The 19689-nt window shown below is 39.0% G+C and overlaps 1 protein-coding gene across 1 annotated transcript in view; it reads right to left on the reverse strand.

Moving 5' to 3' along the window:
- Positions 1-318: 318 nt before the first annotated feature.
- The window catches only part of HHIP (hedgehog interacting protein), a gene marked incomplete at both ends in the record, with an annotated part of 84243 nt that continues 64872 nt past the window's right edge, over positions 319-19689 (reverse strand). The window contains 3 exons of the mRNA XM_084245707.1: positions 319-512; positions 2948-3096; positions 16406-16487. Coding sequence (XP_084101833.1) covers positions 319-512; positions 2948-3096; positions 16406-16487 — 425 coding nt within the window. The remainder of the gene's footprint in view (positions 513-2947; positions 3097-16405; positions 16488-19689) is intronic.

Genomic DNA, 19689 nt, shown 5'->3' on the forward strand with positions numbered 1-19689 from the left:
CATAAAAATTCCGTTATCAATTTACAATGGAATTTCTGTGTAAATTACCCCGCATAAGGAAATAGAGATTTTAAACACCCATCTGTTTTGCAGCCATGTGTAATAGGGGTCGTGAGTGTGTGTGTGTGTGTGTGTGTGTGCATACGTGAACAAACTTGCCGACATACACACACAGGATCTGCACATTTCTGGTTATTTTTAAATTAATAAACGAAAATGAAATCACAGGAGTGTGTAGCAGGATAACAGTCTTTCTTTTTAATGACAGGATAAAAAATAAATGCCCACTGGAAAGGAATATTCAAACAGTCCCAGAAACTATACAATGTAACTTGTTAGATCCAGCAAATAAGATGTCATGTCAATGATCTGATCAAGAATACCTGCCCTGGTCACTCTGCGGATGTTTCTGTCCACTTGTTCACATTGAGGACCAAGATATCCTTTTTTACAGAGGCACTTGTTCGGTCTAACACAGACTCCTCCGTGCCGGCACGCTGGCTCACATTTTGCTGGGAGGAAAAAGAGCAATAAAATCACACTCTCATTCTCTAGATCAGAAACAGTACTGAGGACGCAGCCAACACATATTTGACATAAAACGGAAGGAAGGAGCAGAAAGAAGAAGCCAGTCACAAATACTCCAGAAAAGAATAAACACAAGAAGGCAAGAGGCCTGCAGACCTACAGTCAGCAGAGGACCCGAGACCCTGCTTGACAAGCAGAGGTCATGGGAAGCAATTTCAGTCCCTTGCAGAACTGACCATTTAAAGTGAAGATTTCAGTTCTTTCAAACCTCTGCTTGATAGGGCAATTCCAAGGGAGGCCTTCCAGGTCACTCTGTGTCCCCCCAGCTCCTGGGCAGGACCGCCTCTCCAGTGCAGAGGACAGGACTGGTCAGCTGTGCATTTTGCTTAGCTGGAATGTCCATATGGACTCCCTGGCGCCCCCTCCCCTGGCTCCCAGGGGGTGCACAGTTGGGGTTTCCTCCCTGGATACACTTTGAAAACCCTTCCTGGGGCCAGCGCGGAAGGGCAGCAGAGGCTGTGCTGGACGTCCTTGCCAGGGTTACCCTAGAGCTCAGAACCTCCTCAGGACAGGGTTTTTAGCACTACGATGTAGGTGGGGAAAATTCGGTTTATGCTGGGGTGAGATGGAGCGGGAAGGCTGGTGAAGAAGCCTTTCAGAGGTGGAGAAATCTAGGGGTGCAGCCACTACAGGCAGAAGTCCTTAGGTTATCAGGGGTCAGGGGCGCTTTTATTTTTTTCTAGCACATTAGTCAAAATCCAGGGGTCTCTGACTGATACATGGAAAATGAAGAACAAGGAGAAAACAATTAGACTAATTGTCCTTTTAAATTTGTGGAAGTTGAATAAACTATGTGAGTGTGAGGAAAGTCCATGCTTGGGTCAAAAATATCATGGTAGATTATTTTCATAAAGAGTTGTGGTTTATCGTATATGTCAGGCTCATTAACTTGGTTTAGTGGAAAGAGTAAAGTATTTTATGGAAAGAAAACTTAATGTTAACACAAAGAATGTAGTTTCATTCACATCACACTATAATAATAATAGTTATTATGATTATTAACATCTGTTATGCTATGCATACCATATTTAAAATAATTGCCACCTATATTTGAAATAATTTATTTACTCTCAGTTTAAACATACTGTTCCTAAAAGACAATGATTTGTCATCTGGTGACTTGAGGGACTTACGAGGTTAGATAAAATGCAAATAAGGAATAAAGCAGAATGGACACTATGCAGGCAGCAGGGAGAGAACAGATACTGTCAGATAACAAAGGAAGCCTAGGAGGAAGACATCCCTAGGAATTAACATATCACTGCATCTAATGCTGATTCTCATGTTTTTGTCAACTGGAAAAAGGAAGCTAGACTGGATGGATAAAATATAAGCATTTTGTCTAAATAATGCATTTGCTTGATATGGAACCATTGTATTAATCAGGTAGTGTTAGAAGTGCTGAAGCAATTAAACTCACAATATATATTGCATACGTGGACTTTAAATGCTGGCTACTTTTTGTTGGACAAGGTATAAAGTAGACAAATATGGTTATAATTTTTTGAAACAAATACATGTGTAGAATAAAGAAACGGGCACTTATGAATGAAGAATAATGTTAAATATTAAATCGGAACTTTAATTTTCATTAGCAAGAGCCATGAGACTATTTGAAACAGCCACACTGTTACAAGCAACACGTTAAATGCTGGTTGTTCAATATGCACTTTCAACCTAAACACCATAAACTCTAGGTGTTATCTAATTTTCTTATTTCACCAAGTAGACTTTACATATTGTTACATGGAACAGAGGGAATCTCAAAGGGTGGAATAACCCTGGAGTAAATCTCCTTTGCGCTCTCTGAGCTGTTGTACACCTCGATGATATTTCACAAGGGGGAGGCAAAAATAATTTTAAAAGTCTCATAATTTTCCAGACAATTGCAATTTCCCCTTTTATTTAATAACACCCACTGAAAGACCCTGTTTTTAGGGTGCCTTAGCAGGAAGGCAAGCAGGAAGTTTAGGGAGGACATTTATGGGGTGTCTGGAAAATGCTGGGAGGGGCTCTGTAAACAGTAAGTCATTGGCTGGTGTGAAATCTCAAACCCAGGACTGAGAACCAGCTGGGATGATGGAACGATACTGTTTTCACTTTTTACTTTGTGAAAGAACTCAATTATTTAAAGGCCTTTGGTGTTTATGTTGAATTTATACACATGAATCATTTACCATAGAATATTGAAAAGATTTCATTTAGCAGTTGAGAAACAGATTGGGCATTAATATTATTGTGGAGGGGTCACCAAGTCCAAACCCTAGAAAGTTCTAGAAAAATAACCGCTGCTGAGTTCTTGCATTACTACCATGGCCCCAGGCCAAGTCTTTCAGGGCGATACAACAGAAACACTGACCGATTCTGCAGAAGTCCCCTTCCCAGCCTGGGCTGCAGCAGCACTTTCCCGACGGGGTACAGTAGCCATTCCGACAGAGCCCGGCACACTCCGAGGTCAGCATCTGGGCTGGCTGCACCGTGGCCCTGCACTCCTCAGGCACCAGAGGTCTGCAACACACACAGCAGTTCAAAGTGCGTTTGGTTGAAAATCAAAATAGGAATGAAATGTAGTGATTTTGTAGCTTACAAAGGATGTCTCTTGTTTTCTAAAGAAACCTTTCTTTTAACTGACTCGGTCAAAAAGATGGACAACTTTCTAAGAATAGAGTACACACCAGTGAGAATAAACTGACCTGGTTTTGAACCAAAGGGAACACATTAAACATTGTAAGGCACTTGGTCGTGATCACAATTCACTGATTACAGATGTAGTGATGCTATATTGCTATTTAACGTCAGGTAGCTAGTAATTTCTCACAACTGCAATTTAAAAAATAAAGACATGCAGATGTTTTAAAACTTTTTCCTCCAGATCTATCCACAATGTTAGAGTATCAAGAGAGGTTTCACTTGTTATTGGCATACTTGCCAGCCTCACAATCTAAAGGCATTCCTCCAAAGGAACCTTGTAATCTGAAAAGTCTGGGAATCAATTTTTGTTTCAATTTTACATTTCTTTTGGGGTACTTTTTTCCAAGACTTATTTGTTGTGTTTATGTTACTGACTCAGAGTTTAAACTCTTTACCTAAATTATGAGCCATAGAGACTTTGTATGCATACATTTGTCTGTGTGTGTATATAATGGAGGGAATTCTAAGTCATTCTGCCTAAGATCTAGGCCCTGCCGATCTATTTGTGGGTGTACTTATTTCATATATGGACTTGCTTATAAGACCGTGTGGTTGTCATACATAAACATTATCATTCCCTTAAGTCTTTACCTATTTTTCTGGGGGAAATTATCTTTTTTTTCTTCTAAGAAGTTGATAACTAACATTCCTCAGTTAGCATGTTCAGTAAAGTTTCTCCCTCTCATACACACATGCACACTTTTTAAAGAAATCTGATGCCATCCTGCTATGAAGAAAACACGTGCTAGGAGCAGAGAGCAGGAGCGTCTTACCTGCCAAGTAAGACGTCATATACTTTGTTTTAATTGCTCAACAACTGCCATCAATGAGGGAGGAACAAGGATGCCTTCAGAGGAAGATTTTATGGTTCTGTTTTTGAAACTAGAGGCTGCCTTTCAAGCAGGGTTAGGCTGGAATCGCTGTCACTAGGGCTCACGACCTAGCCTTCAGGGAAAAATGTGCAGTGGCTCAGCTCTCAGCAAGGTCACCTGTGCCACATGTGGAGAGAAGGTTCTTTCCAGCTAAGGAATGTAAACAAACTGTTCCTTCACCACCCAAATCACCAGGGTGAGAATGGCCCAAGCAGCTGGACTCCTTAAGTATCATCACAAAGAAGGTGATAATTATAGGTCAGAACCACCCCAAGAGCTAAATTATATAGCTTTCTGAGATAAGCAAATAATTAGGCCCTGTAGACTCAGTTTTCTTGAGCTAGATTACCTTGTTATGCTCCTACGCAGTAGTGGTGATAATTTGGGGCCTGACCTCAGGCTGTTTCTATAATGGCTCAAAACCTTATTAAAAATAAAAATAAGTGACTCTTTAGATCCTCTCTCCAATAAAAATCCCACTATATGTTGAAAGTCCTGTGTTTTGCAACTAATGGGACCATTCAGAAAACTGCCTTCACCTATTCAAATTCTTATTTAAATCTAGAAATGGTCAGTTTATGTAGAAGGTCCTGAAAGTATTCCATCCACAGAGCATATTTTCATTCAGGAAACATGAGTGATTACTTTCCATGTGTTCCCCAAGGGAGTCTTTCTGGAAGTAGGGGGGGGGGAGAGAAAATGGTAAACGTTATGCCAAGGAAGGCGAAGGTATTGCCTTCTCCTTCTAGAAAAACTCTGTCTGCTGTTTTTTCCCCGATAAAATTTTTATTTTGTATGTGAGGTGTGGGTGGCATTTTTGGCCATTAGAAGAGAAATTTTCGTAGAAGTCAGATCTTTCAAGTCCCAAACCATTATAGTGTCATGGTGAAGTGACTCTGCAGAGACTCAGCTTGCATGCCCCGCAGCAGGACAGTTTATGCCTGAGCGGATCTATCAAGAGAGGACACCACTAGGTCAAACAGCAACCTGGGGGCAAGGAAAATTTGATCCGTGAGCAGTGGGAAAGGAACTAGGCTTGTCGCTGATGTGCACCAGGGTAACTGGTCCTAGTTTCCCAGCTGATCCTCAAAACTAGATGTTTTCACTATTTTTCACCAAACACTTAGGTATGTGGAAACCCAGTGTATGGAGGGGGAATTCTAAGTTGTTTTGACCTAAGAAATAGCACCTGCCTTTCTACCTATAGGTGTACTTATTTCAATTTAGGGTTGTTTATTTTAGCTTATATAGGACAGTATGGCTGTCCTGTATATAAACATGATTCCTATAAGCTTTTATTTAAATAGTTCAGAAAATTATCTTTTTTTCCTCTTATAAAGTTGATAATTAACATTCCCTAGTTAGTACATGCCATACATTCTCTTTCTCTTTTAGACGTCTAAGCCTGACATCTGAAACTTCAGTATGGTTATAAACCAATGTTACCTCAATAAAAATCAGTTAAAAAATAAAATGTTATTCTTTTGGGGATCCTTTCACAGGAAAATTTATACAAAATATAGCTCATCTCTTAGGGGAGTGGGCTGTCTTACCCCCCATTCCTTGCCCAGTGAAATAAAAGCTGTCTTAAGCCAACGCTGCATGTTGGGACCCCTGCAAGTCCAGTCATTTATGTGAGCAAACACTGTGTCCTTCATGGGCAGAAGACAAAATATAACCCTGTTCCTCAAGGACCCCTGTGGGGGAAGACAGACACACAAGCACAAAAATAGAACGCGGGTGTGATCTCTGTTGTGATAGAGGTGAGGACGAGGTGTCGTGGATGTGACTTGACTTGTTATCTCTTTCAACTGCTTATATTCACTGGAGCTAGGAAAATACCAAAAAGGCATTCCATCCAAGACTTTAAGTAATTGAATGTATATAGTAGATACTCCTTTCAGACAAATATTTTCCTCTCCTCTCTTGCATCTCTCCAGGATCTAGAACAGTGTATCACATGGAAGATGCTCATTAAAAATCTGTTGGCTGAGTGAATGAAATGAGGAAGAATATGGGATTTGATAAGGGTGTTTGCTTCATTTCTGCATTGCCAAGTGAACAAATTAGGAATATATGGGCCATTTAAGGACCATATCATTAAAATCTAATTGCTATACTTTTACATCATAATACTGAAAACACTCACTGTAGTTTCTCTATTGCTTAAAGTAACTTAAGCCCTACAAAATTCTTCTAAGGCATGTTAAATTCATTTAAATGAAGCATTTTTACACTAATTATAATTAAATAACAGTTTAAGAAGTAAGCTAGATGTAAAGAGATACAATTGTTTTCTCTTCCAGCTGTGAGTTAAGTCAACATATTAAAATTGATTTTTCTAGTAATATACTTGGTAAAGCCTGACAAAGATTTCTGGGATCCCAACCATCCCTCTCAGCTCACTCTTTGTTCGAGTGACATTTCTTCCTCCCATTGAAAAGAGCAGGGTACCTTTACATGGAGTGAGGAAGAAATAGGATGAAGATGAGTAAATCTGAACTTTATTATTATTGTCATCTTGAAATAAACCATCTCATGTACCTTTAAGTACTACATCTATAGATACACGTGTGTGTGTGTGTGTGTGTGTATACACCAAGATAGGATCTAAACAAAAACTTAAGAGTATATAACTCATTTTTCAATCTTATTTTTATTAGACTGGAAAATTGGGTAGTTTAATGTATGGTCTAATAACAAACTGCTTAAATGGTTTTGTTCTTTTTTAAACTTTCGGACCCTTAGGTCTACTGGATGAAGTCCAAAGTAGCTTTCAAGATAGAAATTTCACCAGAGATATTTCAGTTTGTAATAAAGATGACAGTTACCCCAGAGTCCTCAAACTTAATTTAAATCAGAAAAACACATTTCCAAATCCCTTGACAAAATAATGGAACACTAAAAGACTAGTGCAGAAAATTACCCGACATTCCAAAATGCAAATATTTGCCTGTTTTTGGAAATTTAAGTCATTTGCTCAGAAACCTACTTGGGCTGGTTTTGTGTAGTAGCAGAGAGGCTCAGATACTTTCTTGAAATAAAGGAAGAAGTTGAGAAGCATAAGGAATTTATAAGCACTTCACACGTGATGACTTTTTGTGAAAAGCTAAGGTCTCTGGGTAGCAGGATTATGTATGGTTTTAATTTTATGATATTTAATTGAATAAATGAATAAATCAATGAGACATTTGTGCATGTGTATGGAAGCACAAGGATAAATCCTTACTTTGCTCTTTAGAGTAAGAGTTGCAGAAATCTATTGTGTCTTTTACAAAAAGGAAAGGTGTTGGTGCTGAAATTGTGCTAAGGGTCCAGATTTTAAATTCGTGTCATTGTAAAATAAGGTACATAGGTCACTCATTTATAAAATCCGATTCACTGGGGCTTTCAGAAGGTGTAATAATGCCTTCTCTTAAGCACCATCTGCGTAGGGCCAGGGTCTAGCCAATGGCCTGGCTTCACGTGACCACGAGTCCCAAGCTCTGCAATCTCATGTTGGGTGGGGCCTCCCCTCTCCACCCCCATGCAGAGGCAGTTTTGGTAAAAATGAGCTAAACCACGGACTGTGTGGTCTATGGATTTCCTCCCTTTGCAAGCACTCTGACACATACTATCACCCGGAGACTAACACCCAGCCACTCACAGACTACCACCAACACTCAGCACCTTTACCTAGAAGCGGGTGAGGCAGGTAAACTTCCTAAGTCAGGGGAGATTTTACAGAAGCCCTGCTGCCAGTGCTGGGTCATCCTTTAAGCTCATTTTATTGCCTTTGACCAAGGTCAAGGTCAACACAATCATGGACTTTCTTTTTCTCTTTGGTTGGGATAGAGTTCTTAAATCTGGATGTTGGCTGACTTTTTCCTGGGCAAGCAGACATCTCGCTTGTGCCAGGCTGTCCATGAGAAGCAACAGGTGTGTAGCAGATTCAACCTGACTTTGTGTTCAGAAGTGGCCATATTCCAGTCAGAAGAGAGACAGGGGAGTCTATTTCTGGGGAACCTTATGTTATGGATGTCTTGGTGACTTTCTGGCACAACAGGTGGGCATATACATCTGCTGACACAGTCAGGTGTGGGGTGCACCCAGACTGGGGTGCTGTCAGTCATCCTTAAGCAGTTCCTTCCTCAACATTATGTCATATAGAACTGCATAAGATCTTTTTACATATGTCCTGAGTGACCCTGACATTGGAGTAAAGGGAAAGAAAAACTCAAAGCATAACTCGAAACTTGTATACTTGATCACATTAAAAATTTATGCATATTTTTAGAATTCTAATTTAAGAGGTGTCAACCCAGTGTCCTATGCTATTTGAAGACAGGGTCTTAAACCACTATATTTCTCTGTTCTGAAATCTGCTGAAAAAATGGGGCTGGATGTCTGTTGTGTTCTCTATGACCAGTGCTGTCTTCATCTTGAGGTCTTCTTGGATTTTAATGCTGAGCACATGTGCACTCAGAACTAGGGTTGATTGACCTTAACACCCAGGCCAGGAGGGTCTGAGTGGGCACTAAACTCAGAAGGACTCAGGCAGGGGTGATTTGGTGAAATGAGCCAAGAGCTTGATGGTCTAGTGCTAATAAGTTTCTCAGAACTTTCACAAACACCCACTAAATTTTCTTCCATGGTTAAAGATGCAACCATAATAAAAGTGATAATGAATTCACTCAACACTTTTAATAATTTCGTATTCCACTTTATCCTCATGAGACAGACCTGGTCTTGTCACCCCCAAATTTAGAAGATCAGAACATGTGGAGAGAGATAAAGTGGCTTTTACACAGCTAGGTAATAGGACTCTTTCCTAGCCCAGCCCTTAACTGTTCCTCTCCCTCTAGGTAAGAAGTGGCAGGTCACCTGCAATCCATTATCCAAATGCCACCATCACAATACATAAGAATCTACAAAGGCGTGTGGGTAGACCTCATTCAACTTTATTATCTTACCTCAGTATAAATATTTTCATGGGAAAATTAGGGGATGAAAACATATACACCTAGATGATAGTCATCTGCTTTTAGAAAAAAATGCAAATGACAAAGTCCAGTTTTCTTGAATTGCCTTGGCTGTTGGTTGTATCATGTTTGCAGCGTCCTAAATTCAGAACTGGTCTATGCGATTATTAGTGGTATTAGTGGTGAGTCGAGAACAAATCATTTCCACTTGAATTCAATGTATATTATCCTGGAAAACCTTATATCCCACAAAATCACATGCTAAATATAATAGCGCTGATGAGAATCACAGGGTAGGAATGTGACACCCCCCAGGTCTTTGCAACTTTGTAACTAAAGCATGAACCCAAACAAAAGTTGGGGCCTTGGAGGCAGCACCGACTACCAGGGAGCAGGTTGGAAGTAGCTGGAGGTGGTCTCGGTGCAGATGAGAGATACAGAAAACAAAATGGCAAATGGCAGTGAAGCTTTGAACTTGGAGGATGTGCAGCCTGCAGAGAGCCAGGGACCCTACCAAGAGATGCTTCTGGGGGAGGGAAACCCAGTGGGTCTCAACACTGCTGAGAGGCTCCCTCTGAACGCCTGGCTGAGGATTTTTTCCTAGGCTTAAGTTCCAGCTATACTTTTTTGCAGAGCCACATAACTTCATGTTAAGCAGTCATCATTATGCAAATACTAGTAGACTGACTTAATCCTCTGATGTATCTTGGATTGCATTAATACTTACTCTGATGATTAAAAAATTAGGGTACAATAAAAGTCAGTGTCATTGCTTCCTTATGCAAAGAAATTTATATTTTTGTGTTAGAATAAATCTGTTGAGAAGTTTACATCCAAAATCAATTTTTTTAACTTAAGAACTTGATTTATAAACCACAACTAATAAAGATATTAGATACTAAATAAGAAAAGTCTGCAAGTGAGAAAATGGTATTTGAAATAACTATGATTCAACCTATTTCAGAAGATAAAGCCTACAGGATTTTTTAGAAATTACCTAAAAAGATTAAATCATTTTCCTACTCATAAAGCTATAGATTTACAAGTGTTTTAATTTTGTATCATGATAGCCGAAAATTTAAATACTCTTAAATGCTTTAAATGGTAACTAAAAAATTGAAAAAAGTTTCTCTCCTTTCAAAGAGCAAGAAGCATCACTTTAAATTCTCTTTGAAGACACTTCAGATGACAAATTCTCAAATTTTGATCTTATACTCTGATTAATTTGTCAATGTTGACAAAAACTAGTCATTTAAGCAACAGATTTTTTACTCAACTAAAATAAATTAGTAAAAAAAAGATAATACTTTTTTTCTTTAAAAAGTTTACCCTCCTCTAGAAAACACCTTTTTACAAAATTCATGTCTGTTTTATGCAAGATGAAATCTGCCTATATCTCAAGTACTGATGATATCTATTGATACATTGCCTTATAATAAAGTATAAAGTATTCAGCAGTGTAATAATATCAGACTTCTGCCATTGTCCCGTGGGGGAGAAACATGGAAATTAAAAAGAAATCCTTTAAAGAGTTTTCAACTCCTAACATGAGTTTCGTTTTGAAGAATATATTGTCATTATTCATATTCCCCACTTTGTCTTTTTAGTGCATGCCATTTATAAGTGGGAATCAATCAAATTTTATTGCAATCTGTACAATTACTCTGGGGACTGATAGTCCCCACATTCAAAATTGATAGTTTAAGAAAGACTGGAATTATTATATAAGGCAGAAAATTCCTCTGAATGTCGTGTCTCAAGGAAATACATATTTATATATAAAGTCAAGCATGAGCATTTTAAAAACGAGGTTATATAGATAACATTAAAAAACTGTTATACAATATTATGCATTTGTTTTGAAATAGGTGATGGCTCTATATGGCATTGTGTGGGTTACCTGAGTATATTTAAATACATTTAAACGTGAGTATAAATATATACAGAGATGCAAATTCTGGTAAAGTATGAATAACATTCTACTTCCACTTGGGCCATTACCATATATTACGCATGCATGCTCATCCATTCATTAGAAATTTGGACTTTGATCTAGTCCCACCTTTTGTAATTCTTTTTTTTTTTTTGGTTGAATAAATGCTTTAATAGATAGCTATATTAATTATTAATATATGAGTCTATTTTCCATGGTTACCCTTTTTGGGGATGAGTCAGTGACAGATTCCTTCCTTTTCTCCATATTCCCCAAATTCTTTACAACATCACTCTTTTAGCATATTAGGAAACAAACATAAATTTAAAAAAAAATCCAAGTAACTTAAGAGAAATCTATTTCCATAACCAGTAGATCTATCCTAAACAATTTATCTCAGAATTCAAGTCTGTGGTTTCTGGGGTTGAAATTTATAATGCTATCTGGCCGCTTAGAAAGGATTTGTTAGGTAAAAAGATATTGTGCCCCACGATATAAGAATATATTGATAACAAAATATAAGCTGGCAGATACATATAGAGCTATTTTTTAGCTCTATATTATTTTATAATAATAACAAAATAATAGCAAAACGTGGGACATGCGTCCTTGTCCTTTGGCCTTCCACTCTGGCACGCTGAATGGATTTTTATAGGGCAGAGACTTGTGCGTGACCTCCAGTGTTAAGAAATTCTGTCATGTTTGAAAACTAGTCCCTGGTGGAGCCCATGTCCCTGTTAATAGCCCGCGAGGCCAGCGGAGCTGCTAAACAGTTTGTGTTACTGTCAGGGTGGCCGGGAAAACACTGCCTGCAGCAAGAGGACTTGGCAGCTGGGTCAACAGGCACTGTGGGGATTTATCAACCTAGGGGGGCCACTTGCATAAAACTTTGACTGATGAATGGGGACTCCACTGGCTCCTTGGGCTAAAGCTGCTCTAGTATGTAGGGCTTTCTTTAGGGTGGCGTGGCTGCCTGCTGGCTCCGAGACACACGGGAGGATTCACCAAGCTGATTTCCTCTTATTTTTATTTTTGAAAAATACAAACAAAAACAACACTCTTCAGCACCTGTAGGGTGGCAATATTCAGGAGGAAAATGAACAAAGGGCGGGAAGTGGGGCCATGTGGGAGCAGGAGGCAAATGAGCACTTTTTGATATTGGTCACGGGGAGGAGCTGGAAGGGACATTTTTGTGAAGTGACCTCTGGAGCTTGGAATTTGCATTGTTAATTTATAGACCGCTGTAGGGCACGGTCAGTGTGACTTAGGTGGGTAACTGATAGGCGATATATTAAAATCTAAGACAGGGTACAGAGGAATTAAATCAACCTGACTAAGAATGACTTTGTTTTACTCCTAGAGAAAGCACCCTGGAGACATTTCAGAATCAAAAAAGGGTCATATTGTTTCAGTTCACCTGAAACAAAAATTAAAGAATCTATGTCCATATTGTAAAAAAATGTGTGTTCTGTAAAAGCGAAGTTTGGAAGGCACAGATCTCTGCTCGAAGGCTTGACTTTCCATCTCCCAAGAGCATTTGTTAGATACTGAAAAAATAATAGTGAAGAGCAAGACTCCAGGGACTTGCTGGTGTGCACACTGGGTAGTAAGAGCTCTGCAAGTGTCCATGGACACCTTTATCCCAATTTCGGAACTAAGGGAGCCTTAAAAGCGGCGAGATCACCTGAAAATATTTCTTGAATGAATGAATGAGCACTAACCAGTGTAATGAATGCAACGTGCTTTCAGGAGATTATAGTCATCTCCCCAGAACTCTACAGAAATGGGGCAGTAACCTACACGGCATCACCTGTATGTCACTGGGGGGCACAGGGGCACGGGGTGGGGAAGCAGCAAGGAGCCCTACACTAGGGGAGAGAGAGAGGTCAGATAATGGAGCCCCAGCCTATCAGGATGGCGTGCATCTGGTCTTGACTAGCCCCTGATGGCTCTACCTCGTGAATCTAAAATTATTGCCCAGGTGGGTGTTCCATGCATGGAAACTCATTTTCTGGAAACTGTGGACCAAAGGACTTCCCACACCAAGCCATGTAGAAGATAGTACTGGAGGCTTTGGGGTCCAGTGAGTTGACCCCCCATTCCTCCATGCAGCCATAGCTGGGCCTGCCCGGCGCTGGCAGAGAGTGCTCCAGTGTGTTCAGTGTCCTAACCTGGAGCTAAGAGTCATTACTGCTCTGCTGCCTTAGAAACTTGTTTCCTTAATTAACTCCTGAGTTCTAGTTAAGCCTTAGGGAGACTGGGTTGTATTCTCATTGAATTTGTTTTCCTTTTTTCATCATAAATAATGGCATTTGATTTTTATAACAGGCTATCTTGAAATTCCTTTTTGAGAAGGTTGCTGCTTGTAGATGACTTGAAGCATACCTAAGTGATTACATAACTTACAGCCTTAGATCAAACTGTCCTTACAGACGGAAGTGGTAATACTAGAACCTTGTCTGCTTTTGCCCTAGTGACTTCAGACTATTGAATATGGCTCAAACTTCCCCATCTTTCTTGTGTATGTGTATGTGTGTGTGGGTATGTAGGAGAAAGTAGAAAAACCATAGATCTTATGGTGAATCAGAATATAATTTCTAACTCAGGTAATTTAGAATATATAAATTTTATATAATTTGTTGTAGTCTCTCCCAGGGCCTTGAATTGATGCTTAAAAACATTTTGAAAGCATTATTCTCACAAGATTGGGAATGTTTCCACAAGAATACAATGAAACTAAGATTTGAATTTGAATAGATTTTTGATACAGCAAAAAAAAAAAATCTACATATTGCTTTTTCAGTTGATGGGGTTCTTTCTTCAAATTCCCTCTCAAAAGTTCCAGAAAATGTTTTGCTCTGAGGCAGACACCCTGAACACCATAATTAGCTTGTATTTCCAAAATAATCCCATTCACATACACTAAAGCGTCTGCTTATATAAACCTTCAGATCATCTAGGGAGAAATACTATAATAATAAACGTTGGCATCCAAATCGAAACAGCATGAGACTCCCAACAAATGTTTATGAAAACATTTGTTTTCTTATCGTCAGTTTAATTTTGAAGCAAATGCTTATGCCTGTGTACAAGGCCGCTGTCTTTGGAACTGTTACTCCCCCCACCTTCTGAAAACCAAACACACATCTTAAACGCGGCCCCCCACAGGACAGGACTCACCAGAAACAGGCACTATAATGAGAAGGCAGGCCTTTCAGGTATGTCACTCTGAGACCACCCTACTCGAGGGGGCCTTAAGAACACAAAGCCAAGGTCCCTGATGGCAGCCCTGGTAATTGGACACTAATAATGGATAGAAGGTGTAAAATTCACCTCGACTCACCGACAGACTAAACAATCCAGATGAAGAGAGAGATGTTTGTGAGGAGGAGGGAGAATTAATTATGAGACTACCAGGAAGCTTGTAAAAGCATATCCACTTTGAAAAACATAATGGACTAAAGATGATTATTTTGAAACTAAATGGCATTAGATCTGAGTGAAGTTCCTAGAATCATTATGAATCATCCAAATGCTATTATTTTACGAGTTAACATTAGTTTGGTTTTTGTTCTTAATATTGCCAATTTCAACAATCACTAGAAATGTCTGGTGTGGTTTTGTTTTTTTTTTTCACACATCACTTTGCTTTTCACAAAGAAGACATTGGTTTCACACCCAAAGAGGAAAAGAACCCCTACGGTGTAGAGATTCATATTTGTCTTATTGTGAAAGAAAATGTGTACCATTCAATGGAGATTGGGATTGATTTTTTTTTTTTTTTGCCCTGTAGCACTAATGTCAACTTGTATTTTCCTTGGGAAAGAGAATGTTTTCTAATTCCAAAGGAACTATGCATTTCTGTGTTCATTCCAGCACTGTTTATACTAGCCAAACTATGGAGCACTACCTAGGTGCTCCAAAACAGATGAGTGGATAAAGAAGATGTGGTATAGATACGCAATGGAATACTACTCAGCTATCAAAAATGATACACTGCCAATTGCGATAACATGGATGGAACTGGAGGAGATTATAAGTAAAATAAATCAAAAGAAGAAAGACAAATACTGAATGGTTTCACTTACTGGTGGACTGTAGAGAAATAAAACAAAGTTCAGATAAAGCTAAAATAATACTAAACTCTTGAGATCTGACAACAGAAGTGTAGGGAGAGGGATGAGAACAAAATGGGAGGGGGCACAGTGGACAGTGGTGGAGGACTTAGGGTGCTTTGGTGGTGGATGATAGGTATGGTGTAGTGTGACCCCTGAAAGGGTAGATGCTATACTCCTAAAACAAAAAAATTTGTAAACCAATGTACCTCAATTAAAAAAATAAAAAGGACAAGAACCTCCATTCTATTAGCCAGTGACTTTTTCAGAAAAATACACACAGCTTATGACTTACAAATAATATTTTAAAGATGGAACTAAAGTTAATGCTTTTAGTAAATTTTTTAGATTATTGAAACTTATTCTTCTAAAAGGGTCTTGAAGTTCAGGAACTGAAATTTGCAAGTAGTCTTCCAAAGATACTTTACTATAGGGAGAATTTAAAATCTGCATCCTGGCAGCTGGAGTGTGACAACAGCTGAGGTTCAACAATAGTTATACCTGTGTGACGACTTCCGTACTAGTTGTTTCTGAACTTATGACTAATGTCTGTTTGACAGGATCACTTTGGCAGCATCTGATGATTTAGTTTTTATCCATAAAATTAACAACTCATTCTGATTTAAGATCTTTTGAAAGCTGCGTGTGTGTTGAAGTTGTGATGGGTGGGTGGAGAGGAGCAGGGGCGAGATAAATATATTCTTTGAAGGAAGAAAACGTTCGACTCTTCCTTTTGCTGAGGGATATAACAGAATACTTCTGTTATCGTTTGCTTAGTACAGAAGCCTGCGTCAGGAGCTGTGAGTTTTCAGATAGTTTTGAAATGAGGCTCAGAAGTGGAATTTCCAAAGTAACTTATCCCGATGACCCCACGGGTGATCATACTAAGCAGCTGTCATGACTGCTGGATGCTTTTAGTTTCCTTAAAACAAAAGAATTTTTGCTTCCAGTATGAGAGCTGGGGCCACTTCCTCAAGGGTCTGAGGCTTCTGGCTTTTAACTGAGGACACTGAGGCCATAAACACACTGCTGCTCTCTGACGACAAGAAGGGTGGGCGTTTGGGTGCAGTAAGGTTCTCAGAGGCTCTGCTGTGGCCAGGTGACTCTCACTGACCTGAGCAGAGGGCCCCCCAGGATGCCACTGGGACAGGGCAGTGCTTACCTGCAGTCATCTATCACTAACTCGCATGCATTCTAACACCACAGGGAATATTACTTGACCGAAAGAAAATAACAAGAGCTCACCTTTTGGGGTCTACAATTTTGTAGAGTTTTCCATTATGAGTCTGGGTCATACTTTTACTACTGGATAGAATGTAAATTTCGCCTGTGAAGAGAGAAAGCAAATTAATTCACAAAATTGCAAGGCTCTACTCTCTATTGCCTAGCAGATATTTTATAGAAATAGATACTGTGTATTTATATTTTCTCTGTCTCTCTGCTTCTCTCTCTCTTTCTGCCTCTCTCCCTGTCTCTGCCTTTCTCTTTATTTCATATATATGTATGTTGACCCCTAAACAATGAAGGAGACAGGGGCATCAAACCTACCCCCCCATGCAATCGCAGGTCTGCATACAACTTTTGACTCACAAAACTTAATTACTAATTGCCCACTGTGGACCAGAAACCATACTGATAACATCAACAGTCAAGTTCACACGTTTTGAATGGTGAATGTATTCAATAGTATGTTCTGTAGTCTTACAATAAAGTAAGCTAGAGGAAATCATAGGGGAGAGAAAATACATTTGCAGTGCTGCGCTGTGTTTCTCCATACTATAAGTTTACAATGTGCTTACAAGGAGATCCTCATGTGAGTGGGCCCATGCCGTTCAAGCCCAGGTTGTTCAAGGGTCAACTGTAAATGCGTATGTACATATGTATGCATATATGTATATGGATGTATGTGTATGCATGTAGCTGTAACTATCTCTGTGTAGCTGCATTTCTTGCCTAAAGATCATGCAAGAGCTGAGCAGTCTAGCCATACACGTGTCTGGATTCTGACCACTTCTCTCTCGAGTGGAAGCCAGTCCTGACAGTGGCTGGGATGCCGCATGCTCTGATCTCAGTTGCATGTTTGCCCTCTCACTCACTTCTCTTTGGCCTCGCTGGCCTCTTGGCTTTGAACAGAGGAGTCAGATCCACTCCCAGGCCTTTCCCGGTTCAGCATCTGCCCCAGGTCTTGTCTCTGGCTCCTGCCTCAGGCTGCTGACTCTCAGCAGAGCTCTGTCTACTCCATTCCCTGCTCAAGTCTGTGCTTAAATGTTATCTGTCCTGACTGTACTGTTTAAATTGCACTTTTCCCAACTCCTAAACATCTGTATCCCTCTTTACAACCAGATTTTTCTCCAAAGCACTTATTACCAGTTGACATCCGTAGTTACATATATACCCATATAATACAAATATGTAAATACACACATTTTAAAAAAACATTCATTTTTTTTTTTTGGTCCTACTGGAAAATATGAAATTCATGTCTATTTGCCACTGTATCCCTAACACCTAGGACAGAACTTTACAAAGAACAGGTGCTCAATAAATATTTGTAAGATGAGTGTTGAAGGCAAGTTTTATCTTGACTTATTCTACCCAAATTTGAAAGATTTTGTTGCAAAGTTGAAACTGTTAACTGATAATTTGAGGCAAGATGGAATTAGGGTATTCTGTGCTAATTTTTTAAAAGATTTGTTTATTTATGCATACAAGATCTGGGGTGTAGGCCAGAGGTGTGGATGGTGAGAGGATTCAGCAGAGACAGAGTGGGAAGCAGAACAGGTTGATCTACTGAAATACTGGGGATCGAACTCATGCTGCAGTGGCGATAGCCTGATAGTGCTGAGACTTTAATCCCTGTGCCACCAGGGAGGCCCTTTCTGTGTCAATTTTTAACAATTTAAAGCAAAATAGAATAAAAATTTGGAATGAGAGAGAAGGGGGAGTAGAGCTGGGAGTTGGGGAGAAGGTGGCGGGCAAAGGGAGAGGGACGACAGAAATCCCAAGCCTCAGTCTCAACTCTGCCTCCCTAATTCTTGGTGCAAGGCTGTGCTCATGATGATGAAATACAGCCTTCTACCCTATTTGAAGAGAATCATTCTGGTTTATTACCACTGCCTCCGTGGAGTTCAGTGTATAGAATGGATCACCTGGATAGGGGTTTGTAAGCTGCATTTATGACTGTGTATTTATGAGGCTTTAAAATTTACTCAGTACTCATTGATAAAATAGTGTTTGATTTAGTTTATATTTCTCTATTCTACTCTATTATTATATATTAAGCAGAGCCTCCTACTTTCTTCTAAAACAAGCCTAAAACACAAGCAAAACAGAAAAAATATAAATGAAGTGGAAAAGCAAAGGAATTTAAGTGAAAAAATTAATATTTATTTCACCAAGAACTTTAGTTTACTTCACTTAAACCTCACAACAAACCCATCTTGATATTTTAGCTAAAAGCAAATACATAGAAAAAGAGACTCTTGATAACTTTTGATTCAAAAAATACAAGAACTTACTCATTTAAAAAATGACTGCTAATTAAAATCAGAGTTTTACATGAAAGCATAATTCAGTGAAAATATACTTATTTTTAATTGTGCATATATATGATGTTGTAGCTTTTGACAGAAGGGCTGTGTGTGCTTTATCTGTTGGTTTACGCCCAATATAGAATTCAGATGGACATTTGGGTATTTTTAACCAACGGTGGTGATGCTGATAGGATGAGTCACTTGTAGTAAAATTGAGAGAAACCAAAATGATTTAGTCACAAGGTCTAAATATTCAGTTCTAACTCTGCCACAAACAAGAAAATCTTAACATTTTAAAATCAGAGTTGCCAATGAGATTTAAATTTCATTACGGAGGATTAAGTGAAAACTGGTGTCTTTCTGGTTCTTTTGAATGGGATAGAAGAATATCAAGGGGAATTAATTTTAAAATGCTTTCAGTGCTATAAAAAGGACAGTTTGGACTTCTCTTATTGAAATCATTGAATTCCTGTAGCTCTGAAATATGTGCTATGCGTTTCAAGAATCTTGAATCTAGCTCAGGTGAATGGCATGGAATTATTGTGATAAATTCTCCTTTGATGTCAGAGAACCTAACCTATGTGTTTAGAGAAAATATTCTGATTTAGGTGGGAAACATACATCTATTTTCTTAATACAAAAATTCATCTCTGAGGCAAAAGGAGGACAGTAACCATATGGGAGGTTGGATGTAGTTCTTGAAATGGAGTCATAATGACAGATCCATGTATTTTATAATTTAAAATCAGTAGAATTTCCATTCTTTGCTTGATCAAATTCCAGTTTCTTTGATAACTTGCCAACAAATACATTTTGTGCTATCGGTAGATCACCAATGAGAAAATAATTTTAATCTTTTGGAAATGTGATCTTGCACAAATTTCATGCCCAGATGGGTAAAAATAATACATTTTAAAAAAGAGAGAATTAGGTGAGATTTAGATTACAATAATTTTTTTACTAACTGCAAGAGACATGGATACGTGGGACGGCTTT

Source organism: Talpa europaea (genome assembly GCF_964194135.1).
Source record: "Talpa europaea genome assembly, chromosome: 10".
Taxonomy (NCBI): domain Eukaryota; kingdom Metazoa; phylum Chordata; class Mammalia; order Eulipotyphla; family Talpidae; genus Talpa; species Talpa europaea.